Source organism: Ornithorhynchus anatinus, chromosome 1 (genome assembly GCF_004115215.2).
Source record: "Ornithorhynchus anatinus isolate Pmale09 chromosome 1, mOrnAna1.pri.v4, whole genome shotgun sequence".
Lineage (NCBI taxonomy): Eukaryota > Metazoa > Chordata > Mammalia > Monotremata > Ornithorhynchidae > Ornithorhynchus > Ornithorhynchus anatinus.
In genome coordinates, this window is record NC_041728.1 from 132,398,219 (window position 1) to 132,419,451 (window position 21,233).

General features: G+C 59.2%; 2 protein-coding genes across 3 annotated transcripts in view; one reads left to right on the forward strand and one right to left on the reverse strand.

Annotated features, from left to right (window-relative positions):
• LOC100089260 (endothelin-converting enzyme 2) overlaps positions 1–21,233 on the forward strand; it is a 51,536-nt gene continuing 30,303 nt past the window's right edge. Inside the window, exons 1-3 of one of the 2 annotated variants that reach the window (XM_029060893.2) lie at positions 1–218; positions 12,067–12,350; positions 15,203–15,918. In XM_029060893.2, the coding sequence (XP_028916726.1) occupies positions 44–218; positions 12,067–12,350; positions 15,203–15,493 (750 nt within the window). In that variant the 5' untranslated portion in view covers positions 1–43 and the 3' untranslated portion in view covers positions 15,494–15,918. Of the gene's footprint in view, positions 219–12,066; positions 12,351–15,202; positions 15,919–21,233 lie in introns of those variants that run through there. The other variant, XM_029060903.2, reaches the window with a different exon arrangement.
• CAMK2N2 (calcium/calmodulin dependent protein kinase II inhibitor 2) lies at positions 18,233–18,861 on the reverse strand. The gene is made up of 2 exons (XM_029060914.1): positions 18,652–18,861; positions 18,233–18,557 (listed from the first exon to the last, which is right to left on the reverse strand). Exons 1-2 carry the CDS (start codon positions 18,818–18,820, stop codon positions 18,487–18,489), a joined length of 240 nt encoding a protein of 79 aa, XP_028916747.1. The 5' UTR covers positions 18,821–18,861; the 3' UTR covers positions 18,233–18,486.

The window sequence follows — 21,233 nt, forward strand, 5'->3', positions numbered from 1 at the left end:
CCCCCCGGGCTCCGGGCCCGGTGGTGCGGTGGGTTGCGGGCGGATGGCGGGACCCCCGTGGCCGGAGCAAAACGTGGAGTACCGGGAGGTGCGGTACTGGGAGCGGCGGTACGGCGACCCGACGGGCGAAGCCCCCTACGACTGGTTCGGGGACCTGGCCTCCTTCCGACACCTCCTGCTGCCCCGCCTAACCCCAAAACACCGCATCCTCGTCCTCGGTACGGACCGTCGCCGCCGGCGCCTTGGTCCGCCTGCCCTCGCTTAACCGCCGACGCCGTGCCAAGCGCTGCGCGAAGCGCTGGGGTGGACGGTGGGGTCGGCAGGGTGGCCCGCCGGGGCCTCACCGTCCTCTCTCTTATAAGGATGGCGTGGGTTCAGCGCTTACTTGGTGCCAAGCACTGCTCTTAGCGCTGGGGAGGAGACTAGTAATAATGTTGGTATCGGTTACTATGTGCCAAGCACTGCTCTAAGCGCTGGGGAGGACACCGGCTCGGCAGGGTGGCCCACGTGGGCCTCACCATTTTCTTCTCTATTATTATAATAATAAGGATGGCATGGGTTCAGCGCTTACTTTGTGCCAAGCACTGCTCTAAGCGCTGGGGAGGACACCGGGTCGGCAGGGTGGCCCACGTGGGCCTCACCATTTTCTTCTCTATTATTATAATGATAAGGATGGCATGGGTTCAGCGCTTACTTGGTGCCAAGCACTGCTCCTAGCGCTGGGGAGGAGGCAATAATAATAATGTTGGTATCGGTTACAAAGTGCCAAGCACTGCTCTAAGCGCTGGGGAGGACACCGGGTCGGCAGGGTGGCCCACGTGGGCCTCACCATTTTCTTCTCTATTATTATAATAATAAGGATGGCATGGGTTCAGCGCTTACTATGTGCCAAGCACTGCTCTTAGCGCTGGGGAGGACACCGGCTCGGCAGGGTGGCCCACGTGGGCCTCACCGTTTTCTTCTCCATTATAATAATAATGATGGCATGGGTTAAGCGCTTACTATGTGCCAAGCACTGCTCCTAGCGCCGGGGAGGAGGCAATAATAATAATGTTGGTATTTGTTAAGCGCTTACTATGTGCCAAGCACTGCTCCTAGCGCTGGAGAGGAGACAATAATAATAATGTTGGTATTTAAGCGCTTACTATGTGCCAAGCACTGCTCTAAGCGCTGGGGAGGACACCGACTCGGCAGGGTGGCCCACGTGGGTCTCACTGTCTTCTCTATTATTATAATGATAAGGATGGCATGGGTTCAGCGCTTACTTTGTGCCAAGCACTGCTGTAAGCGCTGGGGAGGACACCGGCTCGGCAGGGTGGCCCACGTGGGCCTCACCGTCTTCTCTATTATAATAATAATGATGGCATGGGTTCAGCGCTTACTTTGTGCCAAGCACTGCTCCTAGCGCTGGGGAGGAGACTAATAATAATGTTGGTATTTGTTAAGCACTTACTATGTGCCAAGCACTGCTCTTAGCGCTGGGGAGGAGACTAATAATAATGTTGGCATTGGTTACAAAGTGCCAAGCACTGCTGTAAGCGCTGGGGAGGACACCGGCTCGGCAGGGTGGCCCACGTGGGCCTCACCATTTTCTTCTCCATTATAATAATGATGGCATGGGTTCAGCGCTTACTATGTGCCAAGCACTGCTCTTAGCGCTGGGGAGGAGGCAATAATAATAATGTTGGTATCGGTCACTAGGTGCCAAGCACTGCTCTAAGCGCTGGGGAGGACACCGGGTCAGCAGGGTGGCCCACGTGGGCCTCCCCGTCTTCTCTATTATAATAATAACGATGGCATGGGTTAAGCACCTACTTTGTGCCAAGCACTGCTCTTAGCGCCAGGGAGGAGACAATAATAATAATGTTGGTATCGGTTACTAGGTGCCAAGCACTGCTCTAAGCGCTGGGGAGGAGATTGGGTCGGCAGGGTGGCCCACGTGGGCCTCACCGTCTTCTCCATTATAATAATAACGATGGCATGGGTTCAGCGCTTACTATGTGCCAAGCACTGCTGTAAGCGCTGGGGAGGACACCGGCTCGGCAGGGTGGCCCACGTGGGCCTCACCGTCCTCTTTATTATAATAATAATGATGGCATGGGTTAAGCGCTTACTTTGTGCCAAGCACTGCTCCCAGCGCCGGGGAGGAGACAATAATAATAATGTTGGTATTTGTTAAGCGCTTACTAGGTGCCAAGCACTGCTCTAAGCGCTGGGGAGGACACCGGCTCGGCAGGGTGGCCCACGTGGGGCTCACCGTCTGAATCCCCATTTTGATGAGAATGATGGCATTGGTTCATTCATTCAATAGTATTTATTGAGTGCTCACTATGTGCAGAGCACTGTACTAAGCACTTGCAATGGACAGTTTGGCAACAGAGAGAGACAATCCCTGCCCAGTGATGATAAGCGCTTATTATGTGCAAAGCACTGTTCTAAGCGCTGGGGGGGGGGTAGAAGGCGAACAGGTTGTCCCATGTGGAGAAAACAGTTTTAATCCCCATTTTACAGATGAGGGAACTGAGGCACAGAGAAGGCAAGTGACTTGCCCACAGTCACACAGCTGACAAGTGGTGGGGGAGGGAACGGAACCCACGACCTCTGACTCCCAAGCCCGGACTCTTGCCACTATGGGGTCACTGAGGCCCAGAGAAGTGAAGTGACTTGCCCCAAGTCACAGGGCTGACAGGTGGCGGAGGCAGGATTAGAACCCACGACCTCGGACTCCCAAGCCCCGGCTCTTGCCGCTGAGCCACGCTGGACTCTCCCAAGCGGTTAGTACAGTGCCCTGACCTGGTAAGGCCGTTTGTGGGTCGGGATTGTCTCTGTTTGTTGCTGTATTGTGCTTTCCGGGCGCTTAGTGCAGTGCTCTGCATGAATAGGGTTGATTGATAGAGTGGGTGTGGGGGGCGGGGGGCGGGGGTCAGTGGCGGAGCTGGGATTTGAACCCACGACCTCTGACTCCCAAGCCTGGGCTCTTGCCACTGAGCTACGCCACCTCCCCCCCCCCCCCCCCCCCAATCAATCAACCCTATCCCTTCATATTGAGAAGCAGCGCGGCTCAGTGGCAAGAGCCCGGGCTTCGGAGTCAGAGGTCGTGGGTTCGAATCCCCGCTCCGCCACTTGTCAGCTGTGTGACTTTGGGCAAGTCACTTCGCTTCTCTGGGCCTCAGCTACCTCATCTGTAAAATGGGGATGCAGACTGTGAGCCCCATGAGGGACAACCTGATCACCTTGTATCCCCGCAGCGCTTAGAACAGTGCTTTGCACGTAGTAAGCGCTTAACCAATACCAACATTATTATTCATTCATTCAACCGCATTCATTGAGCTTCTTTCTGTGCTTCTTTCTGAGTTTATTTAATAATAATCATGGTGGGACTTGTTAAGCGCTTACTATGTGCCGAACACTGTTCTAAGCGCTGGGGGATACAGGGCGATGAGGTGGTCCCACGTGAAGCTCACGGTTTTAATCCCCATTTTACAGATGCGGTAACTGAGGCACGGCGAAGTGATTTGCCTAAAGTCACCCAGCTGACAAGCGGCGGAGCCGGGATTAGAACCCACGACCTCTGACTCCCAAGCCCGGGCTCTTTCCACTGAGCCACGCTGCTTATTTCTGTGCAGAGCCCTGGACTAAGTGCTCGGAAAGCTCGGAGTCAGAAGTCATGGGTTCTAATCCCGGCTCCGCCGCTTGCCAGCTGGGTATCTTTGGGCAACTCACTTCTCTGGGCCTCGGTTCCGTCATCTGTAAAATGGGGATTAAGACTGTGAGCCCCACGTGGGACAACCTCATTACCTTGTATCTCCCCCAGCGCTTAGAACGGTGCTCGGCACATAGTAAGCGCTTAATAAATACCATCATTATTATTAGTAGTACAGCAATATAACAGACATTCCCTTGCCCACAACGAGCTTACAGTCTAGAGGGGGAGACAGACATTAATATAGATAAATTATATCTGTATTAAGAGAAGCAGCGTGGCTCAGTGGAAAGAGCCCGGGCTGGGGAGTCCGAGGTCATGGGTTCTAATCCCGGCTCTGCCGCTTGTCAGCTGGGTGGCTTTGGGCAACTCACTTCACTTCTCTGGGCCTCAGTGACCTCATCTGTGAAATGGGGATGAAGACTGTGAGCCCCACGTGGGACAACCTGATTACCTTGTGTCCTCCCCCGCGCTTAGAACAGTGCCTTGCACCTAGAGCTCAACAGATGCCATCATCATTATTATTATTCTCTGGGCCCCAGTTACCTCATCTGGAAAATGGGGATGAAGACTGTGAGCTCCACGTGGGACAGGGACTGCGTCCAGCCTGATTTGCTTGTATCCAGCCCAGCGCTTAGTATAGTTATGCCTGGCACATAGGAAGCGCTTAACGAACGTCATTATTATTATTATTATTATTATTATTATGAGTGCAGTGGGACTGTGAGGGTGGCCCCGTCCTGGGTCCTGCTTCTGAAGCCACAGCTGGGACCCTCCCAGGAAAGGCTACTCTGTAATACTGTACTCTCGCAGGTGCTTAGTACAGTCCTCTGCACACAGTAAGCGCTTAATAAATACCACCGATTGATTCCTTAGTTTAGAGTCAATCAGAGAGGCAGGAGGGGAGTGAAAGAACTCTCACTGTCCCTGTCATTCATTCAGTCGCATTTATTGAGCGCTTACTGTGTGCAGAACACTGTGCCGCGCGCTTGGAAAGGACAATTCAGCAACAAATCCCCCTCGCCCGCAGTGTAGTTGTACATTTGGTGGACCGGGTTTCCCGAGGAAAGCCTATTTATAATGTTGGTATTCGTTAAGCGCTTCCTATGTGCCGAGCACTGTTCTAAGCGCTGGGGTAGATGCAGGGGAATCAGGTTGTCCCTCGTGAGGCTCACAGTCTTCATCCCCATTTGACAGATGAGGTAACTGAGGCACAGAGAAGTGAAGTGACTTGCCCACAGTCACACAGCTGACGAGTGGCAGAGTAGGGATTCGAACCCATGACCTCTGACTTCCAAGCCCAGGCTCTTTCCCTTGAGCCCCGCTGCTGCTGCTTTTTGAGGCTCCCTGTCAGCCTTCTGAGAAGGGCATGGGTTCGAATCCCAGCTCCACCTCTTGTCGGCTGTGTGACCTTGGGCAAGTCACTTCACTTCTCTGGGCCTCAGCGACCTCATCGCGAAAATGGGGATTGAGGCCGTGAGCCCCGCTTGGGCTGTTTCCAACTCAATTTGCTTGTATCCACCCCAGCGCTTAGTACGGTGCCTGGCACATAGTAGGCGGTGAACAAAGACCACAATCTCGTTATTAGGCGACGCTACGGACCGGGCAGACCTAGTGACCGGCCCCTCCACCCAGGGCAGATGATTATTTTATTAAATGTCTGTTTTTAAACCACATTACAAGAGCCCCCTTGGAGATGCCAAATCTCAGGCCGCAGAAGGAGGAGCTACCGCTGTTTTTAAAAATTATTATTATTGTTAATAATAAGTATTAATATTATGGCATTTGTTAAGCACTTATTATGTGCCAGGCACTGTACTGGGCGCTTGGATGGATACAAGCAAATAGGGTTGGTCACAGTCCTTGTCCCACGTTGGGCTCGTGGCTTCGAGCCCCATTTTACAGACGAGGTGGATTTGGCCCAGAGAAGGGGAAGTGACTTTCCCAAGGTCACACAGCAGACGGGCGGAGGAGCCGGAATTCATTCAGTAGTATTTATTGAGCGCTTACTAGGTGCAGAGCACTGGACTAAGCGCTTGGAATGAACAAGTCGGCAACAGATAGAGACGGTCCCTGCCGTTTGACGGGCTTACGGTCTAATCGGGGGAGAAGGACAGACGAGAACGATGGCGATAAATAGAGTCGAGGGGGAGAACGTCTCGTAAAAACCGATGGCGACTAAATAGAATCGAGGCGATGTACATATTATTTACAAAATAAATAGGGTAACGGAAATATATACAGTCGAGCGGACGAGTACAGTGCTGAGGGGATGGGAAGAGAGAGGGGGAGGAGCAGAGGGAAACGGGAGGAAAAGAGGGTTAAGCTGCGGAGAGTTGAAGGGGGGTGGTAGAGGGAGTAGAGGGAGAAGAGGAGCTCAGTCTGGGAAAGCCTCTCGGAGGAGGTGAATTTTAAGTAAGGTTTTGAAGAGGGGAAGAGAATCAGTTTGGCGGAGGTGAGGAGGGAGGGCGTTCCGGGACCGCGGGAGGACGCGGCCCGGGGGTCGACGGCGGGACGGGCGAGACCGGGGGACGGCGAGGAGGTGGGCGGCGGAGGAGCGGAGCGTGCGGGGTGGGCGGTAGAAAGAGAGGAGGGAGGAGAGGTAGGAAGGGGCGAGGTGACGTAGAGCCTCGAAGCCTAGAGTGAGGAGTTTCTGTTTGGAGCGGAGGTCGATAGGCAACCACTGGAGTTGTTTAAGAAGGGGAGTGACTGGCCCAGATCGTTTCCGCGGGAAGATGAGCCGGGCAGCGGAGTGAAGAATAGACCGGAGCGGGGCGAGAGAGGAGGAAGGGAGGTCGGAGAGAAGGCCGACACGGTAGTCTAGCCGGGATAGAACCCGTGACCTTCTGACTCCCAGGCCCGTGCTCGAGCCACTCCGCCGTGCTGCTTGTCACATTTTCCAAAGGCATTGGCATTACGGTGGGTAGAGAGGGAGGCACAGAAGGCGCCCTTTTGACTGGAGCTGTGGATGGCAACAGGTAAGGCCTGGCATCCTTGCTGTATTTTTTTTTGTAATGGTATTTGTTAAGCGCTCACTACGTGGCAGACACTGTACCAAGTGCCGGGATAGGTGCAAGATAAACAGGTAGGACACCGTCCCCGTCCCACTTGGGGCTCACCGTCTTAGTCTCCGTTTTACAGATGAGGGAACTAGGCACGGGGAGCAAGGTCACGCAGCAGACAAGTGGCAGAGCCGGGAATTAGAACCCAGGTCCTTCTGATCGCCGGGCCCATGCTCTATCTTAGAGAAGCAGCGTGGCTCAGTGGAAAGAGCCCAGGCGTGGGAGTCAGAGGTCATGGGTTCGAATCCCGGCTCCTCCGCTTGTCAGCTGTGTGACTGTGGGCACGTCACTTCACTTCTCTGGGCCTCAGTTCCCTCATCTGTAAAATGAGGATTAAGATTGAGCCTCACGTGGGACGACCTGATGACCCTGTATCTACCCCAGCGCTAAGAACAGTGCTCTGCCCATAGTAAGCGCTTAACAAATACCAACACTATTATCTATTAGACCACGCTGCTTCTCGACGACCGAGGACATAGGAAGATCCTAGAATCCTGCGTCCAAGTAAGCTGGAGGAAGATTCAGGGAGGGAGGAGGAGCGGCAGTTGAGGGTATTTTGGGGATTCTTGCCCCCCATCGTCATCATAATGATCGTAATAATCACGGGCTTCGGAGTCAGAGGTTGTGGGTTCTAATTCCGGCTCCTACCCCTGTCATCTGTGTGACTTTGGACAAGTCACTTACCTATTCCGTGTCTCAGTTACTCCCTCTGTAACATGGGGATGAAGACTATGAGCCCCACGTGGGTCGACCTGATTACCTTGGATCTACCCCAGCGTTTAGAACAGTGCTTGGCAGATAGTAAGCGCTTAACAGATACCATCATTATTATTATTATTGTTGCGGTATTTGTTAAGCGCTTACTCTGGCCCAAGCACTGTACTGGTTAGGTAGAAGCTGATCGGGTGAGACACGGTCCCTTTCTCACATGGGGTTCATGGTCAAAGTAGGAGAAAGAACAGGTGTTGAATCGCGTGGCTTAGTGGATCGATCGCGGGCCTGGGAGTCGGGAGGTCGTGGGTTCTCATCCCGACTCTGCCGCTTGTCTTCTGGGTGACCTTGGGCAAGTCAATTTGCCTCTCTGGGCCTCAGTTCCCTCATCTGGAAAATGGGGATGGAGACTGTGAGCCCCGCTTGGGACGGGGACTGTGTCCAACCCCATTTGCTCGTATCCACCCCAGCGCTTGGTACAGTGCCTGGCCCGTAGTGAGCGCGTAACAAATCCCTCATCGTTGTGATTATTATCCCCGGTTTCCGGATGAGGAGAGCGAGGCACAGAGGAGTGAAGTGACTTGCCCGGCGTCACTCAGCAGGGGAAGGGAGCAGTTCCTCTGGCCTTGGAGCCCGTGGTCACCCTCTGCACTCGGCTCCGCGGCTCCGTCGGACGGGCTCCGGGTTCCCGGAGCCGAGCGTGGAGGGCTCAAGCGGATCAGGCAGCTTTGGGAGGCCGATCGATCCCCTGATCCCCCGATCCTCTCATCCTCTGATCCCCTTACCGAGGTCGGCAGTGATTAAACGGAGCCTGAGCCTCCCGGCCCGGGAATCACCGTAAAAAAGGCAAGTGCGGGGAGGAAAAAGTACTGGAAAAACCCCTTAGCTGGATAAGGGGCCCAGGCCTTCGGTCTCGAAGCTGGGACCGTGGCGAAGCGCATTCATTCAGTCGTAGTTATTGAGCGCTTACTGGGTGCCGAGCACTCTACCGGAGGTGGGTGCAAGTGGCGTGGGATTAGGAGCAAGAAGCAGCGCGGCTCAGTGGAAAGAGCCCGGGCTTGGGAGTCGGAGGTCGTTGGTTCTAATCCCGACTCCGCCACTTGTCTGCTGCGTGACCTTGGGCAAGTCACTTCACTTCTCTGGGCCTCAGTTACCTCATCTGTAAAAATGGGGATTAAAAAATGTGAGCCCCACATGGGACAATCTGATCCCTGCACATCGTAAGCTCTGCACATAGTAAGCGCTTAACAAATACCATAATAATAATAATAGGAGGCCCCTCCGGCTGAAGTGGCGGGTGTCAATCCCTGACGGGGAACCGGCCATCCCCCCTTCCCCCTGACCGTTTTTTTGTTTTTTTTTTTGTGGTATTTGTTAAGAGCTTCTGCCAGTGCCAGGCACTCAGTACTAAGTGCCAGAGTAGATAGAAGCTAATGCAAAACTCTTCATCTTCCCACCCAAACCCTCCTCCTCCTCCCTGAGTTTCCCATCACTGTAGACGGCACCACTGTCTTTCCTGTCTCACAAGCCCTAACCTTAGTGTTATTCTTGACTCCTCTCTCTTATTCGGTCCCTCACTAAATCCTGTCGGTCCCACCTTCACAGATCCCCCAGATCTACCCTTCCCTCGCCATCCGACCTTAATCCAAGCACTCACCCTGTCCCACTTTGATTACAGTCTGCAGCCTCCTTGGGTATTAGTTCATTCAGTCGTATTTATTGAGCGCTTACTATGTGCAGAGCACTGTACCAAGCGCTTGGAATGGACGATTCGGCAACAGATAGAGACAATCCCTGGCCCGTTGACGGGCACACAGTCTAATCTTGTTGACCTCCCTACCTCCCGTCCCCCACTCTAATCCATACTTCACTCTGCTGCCCGGATCATTATTTTTCTGCAAAAAACAAGTCACTCCGCTTTAAAAAAAACTCCAGTGTTTGCCCGTCCCACTTGTGCATCAAACAAAAAAAACCCCTCACCGTGGGCTTTAAAGCGCTCGATCACGTCGCCCCCCTCCTACCTCACCTCATCACCTGTTCTCCCGCCTGCCTAGAACTGTAAGCCCCAAGTGTCATGAACTGTGTCCAAACCGACGATCTTGTGTCTACCGCAAGGCTTAGAACAGTGCTTCGCGTGTAGTCCGCGCTTAATAATGTTGGTATTTGTTAAGCGCTTACTATGTGCCGAGCACTGTTCTAAGCGCTGAGCACCGTTCTAAGCGCTGAACAATACAGTAATTATAACAACAGCATTGGATTTTTGTGTCAGCCTCCTCTGTGATCGCCCATCCTCCTGTCTCTACCCGCTCCGGTCTGTTCTTCATTCCGCTGCCCGGATCAGCTTCCTGCAGAAACGCCGTGGGCCTGTCACTCCCCTCCTCAAAAACCTCCAGTGGTTGCCTATCGACCTCCGCACCAAACAAAAACTTCTCACTCTGGGCTTCAAAGCTCTCCATCCCCTTGCCCCCTCCTACCTCGCCTCCCTTCTCTCTTTCTACCGCCCAGCCTGCACACGCCGCTCCTCTGCTGCCATTCACCTCCTCACCGTCCCCCGTCCCTGCCTGTCCCGCCGTCGACCCCTGGCCCCCGTCCTCCCGCTGCCCTGGAATGCCCTCCTTCCTCACCTCTGCCAAACTGACTCTCTTCCCCTCTTCAAAGCCCTATGAGAGCTCACCTCCTCCAGGAGGCCTTCCCACACTGAGGCCTCCCTTTCCCTCTGCCCCTCCTCCCCTCCCCATTCCCCCTTCTCCCTCCCCGCAGCACAGTGCATATTTGTATATATTATTTATTACTCTATTTTGTTAATGAGGTGTATATCTCCGTGATTCTGTTTATCTCGATGATATCTACGCCAGACTACCTGTTTTGTTCCGTTTTGCTATGCTGTCTGTCTCCCCCGTTTAGACTGTGAGCCCGTCACTGGGCAGGGACGGTCTCTATCTGTTGCCCAGTTGTCCATTCCAAGCACTTCGTACAGTGCTCTGCACATAGTAAGCGCTCAATAGATACGACTGAATGAAGAGAGTTGCCTGAGGTCACCCAGCAGGCCAGTGGCAGGGCTGAACTTGGAATACAGGTTTCCTAACTCGGAGGCCCTGAGCCCTTGCGGTTCTTGTGTTTCCTCCTTGGCCTCCCCAGATCCACAGTGGAGATGAAGCAAAGGGCTCATTAGGAACCCCTTTATCTGGGATGATCGTTATAATCATAGTGGTATTTGTTAAGCGCTTGCTGTGTATGTGCCAATCAAGGTACCGCGCACTGGGGTGGAGACAAGATTTGTGCCTCGTTCTCGCCTGGCCCCCCCCCGGCCCCTGGCCCCCCCCCCCCCCCCCCCCCGGTCCTCCCGCTGTCCCGGAACGCCCTCCCTCCTCACCTCCGCCAAACTAACTCTCTTTCCCTCTTCGAAGCCTTACTGAGAGCTCACCTCCTCCGGGAGGCCTTCCCAGAATGAGCCCTCCCTTTCCCTCTGCTCCTCCTCCCCTCCCCATTCCCCCAATCCCTCCCTCTGCTCTTGCCCCTCCCTTTCCCCCTCCCCACAGCACTTGTGTATATTTGTATAGGTTATTTATTACTCTCTTTTACTAATGATACGTATATATCTTTGATTCTATTTATCTGTTTTGATGGTATTGATGCCTGTCTATTTTCGCTGACGACTGTCTTCCCTTTCTAGACTGTGAGCCCGTCGCTGGGCAGGGATTGTCTCCATCTGTTGCCAAATTATACTTTCCAAGCGCTTAGGACAGTGCTCTGCACACAGTAAACGCTCAATAAACACGATTGACTGAATCGGTCGATCAGGTCAAAAACAGTCTCTGTCCCCCATAAGGCTCACAGTCTAAGCGGGAAGGAGAACAAGTATTGAAGGGAAATAAATATTAAGCGCTTACTTAGGACAGTGCGTAAGTGCGCAATCAGTACAGTCGAATGAATGAGTCCCCATGTTTTCAGCTGAGGAAACGGAGGCGGAGAGAAGTGAAGAGGCTTGTCCAGGGTCACGCAGCAAAGCACTTATGAACATATCTGTCATTTTATTGATTTGTATTGATGTCGGTCACCCCTACTCTAGACTGTGAGCTCTTCTGGGGCAGGGAATGGCACGTTTATTGTTGTATCGTACTATCCCGGGCGCTTAATACAGTGACCCGCATACAGAAAGCGTTCGGTAAATGCGACCGAACTGAATCGAGCCCCAGCCCTCAGGCTTCTGGGCCCAGGCGCTTTCCACCAGGCCCTGCCGCGCAGATTGGCCGGTTTGGAGGAAACGGCGTGCGGATCTGGTGTGGCGGGCCCGGACGTCAGCGGGACCCGGGCTCTAATCCCGGCTCCGCCGCACGTCGGCTGCGTGACCTCGGGCGTCAGTTCCCTCGTCCGTCAGGTGGGGATGAAGACCGTGAGCCCCGTGTGGGACGGGGACTGCGTCCACCCTGACGGACTTGCAGCCGCCCCGGCGCTGAGAACGGTGCCTGGCACGTAGTAGGCACTTAGCAAGTACCAGCTTTACTATTCGTCATAAGGGGAGTGGCGGCGAGGGAATCGGGATTTGAGTGGAAGGTCGTGACCCCCGTTCTTCCTGGTGTCCCCGTTTAGGCTGCGGGAACAGCACCCTGAGCTATGAGCTGCTGTGTGGGGGCTTCCCCGACGTGACCAGTATAGACTACTCGTCGGTGGTGATCGCTGCCATGCAGGCCCGCTACGCCCACCTCCCCACCTTGCGCTGGGAGGTGATGGATGCCCGGGACCTGCGCTTCCCCGACGGCGCCTTTGACGCGGTGGTGGAGAAGGGGACCTTGGACGCCCTGCTGGCCGGAGAGCGGGACCCCTGGACCGTGTCTCCGGAGGGAGCCCGGACCGTCGGACGAGTGCTCGGTGAGGTGAGCGGGGGAGGGCCGTTGGGGGGCTGGGGGGCCCTCAGGGGGTTTGGGGGAGGGTGACGGTGGGGGGGCTAGAGCTATTTGTCAAGCACTGCGTGAAGCAGCGCGGCCTACTGAAAAGAGCGGGAGCCCGGGAGTCAGAGGACCCGGGTTCTAATCCCGGCTCTCCCAGTGGCTTGCTGCGTGATCTCGGCCAAGTCACTTCACCTCTCTGGGTCTGAGTCGCCTCAACTGTAAAATGGGGATTAAATACCTGTTCTCCTTCCTACTTAGACTGTGAGCCCCACACTGTGCCCGGCCTAATTACCTTGTGCCTACCGCAGGGCTTCGGACAGCGTTTGAGACATACCAGCTCGTCCTCTAGACCGTGAGCTCGTTGCGGGCGGGGACGTGTCTGCTGTTTGACTGTACTCGCCCAGGCGCTCAGTACAGCGCTTTGCACACGGCGCTCAGTAAATACAATTGAACGGATGGATGATTGAACGCCCGTCGTAAAGGCTTAACACAGACCATAAAAAAAGGCACTTACTACGTGGCAAGCACTGTTCTAAGCGCCGGGGAAGATACAAGTCCATCAGGTCAGACCCAGTCCGTGTCCCCCTTGGGGCTCACAATCTAAGTAGGAGGGAGAACAGGTAGGGCGGTCTAGTGGTTAGAACACGGGCCTGGGGGTCAACAGGACCTGGATTCTCTTCCTGGCTCCGCCACTCGTCTGCTGTGTGACCTTGGGCAAGTCACTTCGCTTCTCTGGGCGTCAGTTAACTCATCTGTAAAATGGGGATTTGAGGCTGTGAGCCCCACGTGGGACAGGGACAAGCTGTCCAACCCGACAAGCTTCTGTCGATTCCAGCGCTTCAATACGGTCCCTGGCACATAGTAAGCGCTTAACCATTACCCTCTTTATTTTGTTAATGAGACGTACATCACCTCGATCATATCTATTTGCTTTTTGTTTTAATGAGCTGTTCATCCCCTCGATCCTATTTATTGCTATCGTTCTTGTCTGTCCGTCTCCCCCGATTAGACCGTAAGTCCGTCACGGGGCGGGGACCGTCTCTGTTACCTTTTTGTCCATTCCAAGCGCTTAGTACAGTGCTCTGCACATGGTAAGCGCTCGATAAATACCATCGAAGGAATGACTGAATGAACAAATATCGTAAAAGGAAAGGATCCCAAAACTCGGCTACTGAATCCCCATTTTAGAGTTGAGGAAACTGACGTACAGGGAGGTGAAGAGACTTACCCAGATCCCACAGCAGGCAGGGGGAGGAGGCGAACCCTCCCGCCTCCAGCCCGGGAGCTCGTCGGGGGCAGGAAATGTGTCTGTCTGTTACACCGTATTCTCCCAAGCGCTCAGTACAGTGCTCTGCCCACGGTGAGCGCTCAATAAATACGACTGAATGGATGGATGAAGGAACCCAGGTCCTCTGCCTCCCAGGGATGCTGCTTCCCTTTAGGGTCAGGGAAGGAGGCGAGGGGCTCCAGGGGAGATGAGTAACCCCGAGGGAGAGGGATGCCGGATTCCGATCAGATGCCTGTCCAGATGGAGATAATTAGCGCCCGAAGCCAAAGGGACCGACCTGTCAGGAAGTAGTCCAGAGGACCAACGACAGCAGTTGTTTGGATCGAGGTTTTGATCCACCTGAGCCCGGCAGCTCAGTCAGTCGGTGATTCGAGCGAAGGCATCGACGGAGCGCTTACTGTGTGCAGAGCGCCGTGCTAAGCTCTCGGGAGAGTACGATACAGTGGAGTTGCTAATGATAATGCCGGACTACTTGTTCCGTTCCGTTCTGCTCTGCTGTCCGTCTCTCCCGTTTAGACCGTGAGCCCGTTATTGGGCAGGGATTGTCTCTCTCCGTTGCCCCATTGTGCGTTCCATGCGCATAGCCCACAGCGCTCAGTAAATACGATCGAAAGAATGAATGAATAATAGTAACTGTGGTGCTCCTTCGCCCTTACTATGTGCCAGCACTGTTCTAAGCGCTGGAGTAGATACAAGTTCATCAGGTTGGACACAGTCCCTGCCACGTGGGGCTCCTACGCTCAAGCCCCGTTTTACAGATGAGGCAACTGAGACCCAGAGGAGGGAAGTGACTCGCCCAGGGTCACCCAGCAGACGCCCCGAATCCCCGCCCTCAAGGAGCTTCCAAGATAATGGGGGAAACAGACACTGAAATGGATGAGATGGGGAAGCGGCCCGGCCTGCGAGGATATGGACGGGAGAGCCTGGGGGTCCGGGGGTCGGCAGGGGTAACGGGGGTTCGGGGCGCGGATGGCGCCGAAGGATGGAGCGAAGGGGAAGCGAGAGGTTAGGCGGGGAAGGGCTCCATGTACGAGCTGGGATTCTCGGAGGGCGTGGGCCGGGTTTGCAGGGGCCGCGGAATGGGATTTCGCAGCCGGCGGGTGAGTCACCCGCCTGTCGAAGTGTTGGGGCTGCAGGGCTCCAGTTGGTGGGTGACACAATTAGGGGGTGTTTGGGTCTCACACACACAGAGGCGCACACGCACGCCCCGCCTCCACTCCCCTCCCTCCCAGAGCCGCGGGCCCCCCGCGTTCCTCATCCCCCCACCGGGTCCCCCTTCTAGCGGCAAGGGATCGGCCCAGATGGTTCTCCGTCTGTTGCCATGGAAACCCTTCGGGATCGCAGCCGTGGTTGCCACGGTGATGGGAGATGCCCACGGGCAGCCGTTAATTGGCCTAAAGGGGGAGGGGTGGGCCCCTGGGAGAAGGGGGGGCGAGGAGAGGCCGGGCGGGCCGGGGAGAGAGAGAGAGAGAGAGGAGGAGGAGGGCCGGGCGGGGGTCCCCCGCCCCCCGGACGGAGATGACCCCGCCGCCCTCCCTCCCCGTGGCAGGCGAGCCGCGTCCTAGGCCCCGACGGCCTCTTCGCCTCGCTGACCTCGGCGGCCCCCCACTTCCGCACCCGGCACTACGCGCAACCCGGCTACGGCTGGTCGCTGCGCCACTGGTCCTACGGCAGCGGCTTCCACTTCTACTTCTACCTCATGCAGAAGGGCGGGCGGCTGAGCCCCGAGCAGCTGGCCCAAGGAGCCCTGCTGCACGCCTCCCCCGCGGGGCCCCCGCCCGCCCCCCGCTTCCTCGAGGACCCCGACTCGGAGGATTTCCTCTACGCCATCCGGCTGTGAGGGCCGGGCCCGGCCCGGGGGCGCCGTCCCCCGCCCTCGCCCGCCGTACCGCCCCTCCCGCCGACGGCGAACGCGACGGATGTAGGGCCTGCCTGCCCTCGACCTCCCTTTTCCCCGGGCTCTGGCCGGGTTTGGATTTCTCTCCCGGAGGGAGGGGAGCGGTGCGGTGGGGCTGCGGCGGGCCGGGCCGGCCCCGCGCCGCTGGCCCTCGTCTCCTGGGCTCCCGCCACCCCCACAGCTTTCTCCCCCACCCCGAGCCTCACGGCCGTTCGCCCCTCCTGAAACTTTTGAACTTCCAAGCTCCCCCGAGTCGGCGACCCGGAGCCCCCCACGTACCCGTCCCGTGTACCCGTCCCGGCCTTCGAGCTCTTCCAACCGTCAGCTCGGAGCCCCGTGTACCTGTCCCGACTCTCCAGTTCCCCCCCCCCCCCCCCCGTTGTCAGCTCAGAATACCCCCCACGTACCTGTTCCAGGTACCCATCCCGGCCTTCGAGCTCCTCCAACCGTCAGCCCGGTGCCCCGTGTACCTGTCCCGACTCTCCAGTTCCCCCAGCTGTCGGCTCGGAGCCCCCCGTGTACCCGCGTACCAGTCCCGACTCTCCATTTCTTCCGGCCGGTGGCTCGGAGCCCCGCGTCCCCGTCCCGTGTACCCGGCCCGGCCCTCGGGCCCTCCGGCCGGCAGCGCGGAGCCCCGCGTGCCCATCCTGGCGCCTCCTTCGCCCCGCTGGCCTCTCGAGCCGATCTGGCAAAGACGGAGACCGCAGGCCGAGAGGTCCAAATACCGCCTGGGAGCCAGGGCTCCTGGGTTCTGGTCCCTCACTGGGCCTCGGTTCGCCCTCTTCCACCCCTGACTACACGGCTTCCGGATGCGCCGAGGAGGGCGACCCCGCTTCCGAGCAGCGAGGATGCCCGAGAAGATCTCGCCGGCATCCCCCTCTACGCCGGAAGCTCACTGTGGGCGGGGAACCTGTCGTCCGCTAAATCTTGTTCAAGTGGCCTCCCCCAAGCGCTCAGCACAGTGCTCTGCACACGGTGAGCGCTCAGTAAAGACCGATGATCGGCCGGCCGCGATCCCACCTCGTGGGGAACGTGTCTGCTGTAATTCTGTTGGATTGGACTCTCCCGAGGGCTCGGTACGGTGCCCTGCATGTAGTAAGCGCTCAATAAATACTACCGATCGGCCGTGGTCCCGCGTCGTAGGGAACGTGCCTGCTGTCGGACTCTCCCACGCGCTCAGTATAGCGCTCTCCGTAAAGTCAGCGCTCAGTAAATACTACCGACTGACTGGCTGCGGTCCCACGTCTCAGGGAACGCGCCTGCTACCGGGTCGGACTCTCCCAGGGGCCCGGTACGGCGCTCTGCGTGTGGTAAGCGCTCAGTAAATACCGCTGTTCGGTTGTGGTCCCGCGTCTCAGGGAACGTGCTTGGTACCGGCTATCGGGACTCTCCCGAGCGCTCGATACAGCGCCCCGCACGTAGTAAATGCTCAGTAAATGCTCCGGATTGCCCGGCCGTGGTCCCACGGTTTAGGGGAACGTGCCCGCTGTTGAATCGGACTCTACCGAGGGCTCGGCACAGCGCTCCGCACGTAGTAAGCGTTCAGTAAACGCCACCGATCGACCGGCCGTGGTCCCACGTCTCAGGGAACGTGCCCGCTGTTGGATTAGACCCTCCCAAGGGTGTAGTACGGCGCTCCGCACGTAATGAGAGCTCAGTAAATACCATCGATAGATCGACTGGCTGCGGTCCCAAGTCCGTGGTCCCACGTCTCAGGGGACTCGCCCGTTACTGGATCGGGCCCCCCCGGGGGCTCGGCACAGCGCTCTGCACACGACGAGCACTGGACGGATGCCGCCGATCGACCGGCCGCGGTCCCGCGTCTCAGGGAACGTGCCCGCTGGTGGATCGGACTCTCTCGGGGGCTCGTCACGGCGCTCCGCGCGTAAAAAGAGCTCGATCGAGACCGCCGACGGATCGACCGGCCGCGGTCCCGCGTCTCAGGGAACGTGCACCGCCGTCGGGCCGGACGGACAACCGCCGTCGGCCGCGGCCCGGACGCTTCCCCCCGGAGGCGGCCCGGCCTCCCCGGCGCTCCCCTCTCCCGGACCTCGGGCCCCCGCCCCCCTCCCCGCTGACCCTCCTTCCCCGCGGTCCCTGGGTCAAGGGTCGGGCGGAGCGACCGTCGGAGGGTCCGGGAGGCGACGGCCCCGCGCGCGAGTCTGGCTTTATTGGCGCGCCCCGGGTACGGTGCGGGCGGACGTCGAGAGGGACGCGTCCCCGCGGCCGGACCCCGGGGGCGGGGGGGTCCGGGGGGCGGGCCGGGGGGACGGATCCGGATTCCCCTCCGTCACCCCGGGGCCGGAGGACGGGGTCCCGCGCCGGTCACCCACGGGTCGGCCCGCCGGGCGCGGACTCTCTGCTACGACGTCGCGGGGGTCCGGGGTGGGGGGGGGGGGGACGCGCGAGATGTAGGAGCCGCGGCCGGCTCTCGGGTAACAAAGAGTCGGATATAAAAATACAAATGTGCCGAGGGGGTCCCTTAGAAAGAGGCGGACGGCGGGTGGCCCCGGATTCCGGGGATGGGATGGGATGGGACGGGCCGGCGGGGGACCGGCCGGAAGCTCATGCAAAGGTGCGGCCGGGGGTCACCCCGGGTCGGCCGGGGGTCACCCGGGGGTCACCCGGGGGGGTCGGGGGCGCCGTGCGGGAGGGGGGTCGGGGGGCAGCGGGGGGGGGGGGGGGCCGGACCCTCGCCCGTCCGCGTCCACCGGGTCCTAAAGTGCACGAGTCGGGGGTCAGAGGTCAGGGGGGTGGCAGGCCCGGCGGCTCCCGCGGCGGAGGGGGAGGGGGGCGGGCGGTCCCGGCGTCCACGGTGCTGAAGGGGACAGCTCCGGGGACGAGGACGACGACGAGGACGGGGGTCGCCGGGGGGCCCGGTCGCCGGCCAGCGGTCCGGGCCGAGGCGGGGGCCGGGCTGGGAGAGGGGGTGCGGCCTACACTCCCGACGGCGGCTTCTCCCCCATCCCCTTGAGGACGTCGTCTATCCGGTCATCCTCGATCACCACTGCGGGAGACAGACGGGGCCGGGGTGAGGACCGGCCCCCGGGGGAGGGGACCCCCCCCCCCCGGCCCCCCTCCCCCCCCTCGACCCCCCTCACCTCTCTTGGCCCGTCCGATCTGGCCCAGTTTGGGCGGCCGCTTGGCCTGGTTGCCGGCGAAGAAGGAGCCGGTGTCCCGCAGGCGGTAGCCGAAGGACAGGTCGGAGCCTTCGGGGTCGGGGCCGAAGCGGCCCATCTTGTCCTCGCCGTAGGGCAGGATCTCGGACATGGCGAGGAGGAGCGGGAGGAGGAGGAGGAGGAGGGAGGGAGGGGCGGGGAGGGGCGGGACCCCGGGGGTCCGGGCCCGGGCGAGGGGTCCGCCGGCTCGGGGAGGAGGGAGAGGCCGAGTCCCGGGCGCCGGGCCGGGGGAGCAGCCCTGCAGCATCGGGGAACCCGGAGGGAGGATGAAGTCATGCGGCATCCGGGACTGCGGACGGGCTCCGCCGATGGACCCGCCCCCTCCCCACACCCGGACCCCTCCCCGGCCCCGGCCCCGGCCCCGGCCCCGGCCCCGGCCTCGGCTGCCTTTCCTCCCTCCCTCCCCCGCCCCCCGGCACGCACAGACACAGGCGCACACACACACACACACACACCCAGGTCCCCGGCGGGGCCGAGCGGGCGGGGGGCGAGGCGCAGAGGAGGAGGAGGAGGGGGCGGGGGGCGAGAGAGGAATGCCAATGAGACGGAGGCACTGCGGCACCGACCCGCCGGGCCTGGCACGGCCGCAGACCCCCGGGGAGAGCAGGGCACAGGAGGGAGGAGAAGAAGAGAAGGGAGAGGAGAGAAGGGAGAGGGAGAAAGGAAGAGGAGAGGAGGAGGAGGAGGGAGTGGGAGAGAAGAGAGAGGAGAGGAGGAGAAGGGGGAGAAGGGAGAGGAGTGGGAGAGGGAGAGCGGAGGGAGAAGAGAAGGGAGAGGAAGGAGAGGGAGAGCGGAGGAGAGGGACAGGGTGAGGACAGGAGAGAGCAGAGGAGAGGGAAAGGAAGAGAAGAAGGAGAGGAGAGAGGAGAGGAAGAGGAGAAGGGGAGAGGGGGGGGAGGGAGGGGAGAGGAGAGCGGCGCTGGGAAGTGGGTCCGGCCGGAGGAGGGGTCCCGGCCACCCGGGAGGGGGCGAGCCCGGGGAGAACTGAGGCCCCGAAGGAGAGAGGGGAGAGACACGGCCGGGAGCGTGGGACTGCACGGAAAATTCGGGAAAGTCAGGATAACTGGGAGGGGCGGGATATGTGTGGTGGGGGGAGGGAAGCAGGGAAGGGGCTGCAGGGGCCCCCTCCCCGGGGGCGGTCCCGGGCATCCCCGGGTCTCCCGGGCATCCCGGCCGGAGGAGACGTCCCCCTCGGGGGCGGGCCGGCCACGGGGGAGGAATCCCGGCCCGCCCGCGCCGGTGACGGAGAACCCGGTGCCGTCATTCCTGATCGATAACTGATCGACCCTAAGGGGTCCGGGCGGCCGTGGGGACGGGGCGGGGGGGGCCCTTCACGACCGTCCGTCGGCGGTCCACGGTCCCCAGGTCCGCCGCCCTACCCCGGCCGGACCCCGAGAGGCCAGTCCTTTCTGGCCCAAGCGACGCCCCGGCCGGCGTCCCGGCCGGCGTCGCTAGGCCGGACGGGCCTCCGGCCTCCGTCAAGGCCCGTGGACGCACGGATCGCCCCCCCGGCCCCCGGGGCCGCTCCATCCAGGGATGTCGGAGCCACGGACGCGGCCGGTGACACACACGCCGCGTCGCAGGCGCTCCCCGGGCTCACGCTCTCCGGCCCCGTGGCTTAGCGGCGAGAGCTTGGGCCTGGGGGTCAGAGGTCGTGGGTTCTCATCCCCGGCTCCGCTGCCTCTTCCTTCGTTCGATCGTATCTCTTGAGCGCTTACTGTGTGCAGAGCGCTGGACTTGTCAGTCGCGTGACTTTGGGCGAGTCGCTTCATTCATTCGATCGTATTTATTGAGCGCTTACTGTGTGCAGAGCGCTGTGCCAAGCACTTGGAAAGTACAGTTTGGCAACAGATGATAGAGAGAATCCTTGCCCAGTGGTGGGCTCACAGTCTAGAAGGGGGAGGCAGAAAACAAAACAAGTAGACAGGCATCGATGGCATCAAAATAGACAAATAATAGGATTATAGATATATACGCATCATTACTAAACTAAATGGAATACTAACTATGTACAAATAAACACAAATGCCGCGGGGTGGGGGATGGGGTAGAGCAGAAGGAGGGAATGGGGGCGATGGGGAGGAGTGGAGGGGCAGAGGGAAGGGAGGGCTCAGTCTGGGCAGGCCTCCCGGAGGAGGTGAGCTCTCAGTAGGGCTTTGAAGGGGGGAAGAGAGTCAGTTTGGCGGAGCTGAGGGGGGAGGGCGTTCCGGGCCGGAGGTGGGACGTGGGCCGGGGGTCGACGGCGGGACGGGCGCGAACGGGGGACCGTGAGGAGGTGAGCGGCGGCAGAGGAGCGGAGCGTGCGGGCTGGGCTGGAGAAGGAGAGACGGGAGGAGAGGTAGGAGGGGGCCGGGGGACGGACAGCTTTGAAGCCGAGAGTGAGGAGTTTTTGCTTCACGCGAAGGTTGTCAGGCAAGCGCTGGAGATTTTTCAGGACGGGGTGACAGTCCCAGAGCGCTTCTGTAGAAAGATAATCCGGGCAGCAGGGTGAAGCGTAGACTGAA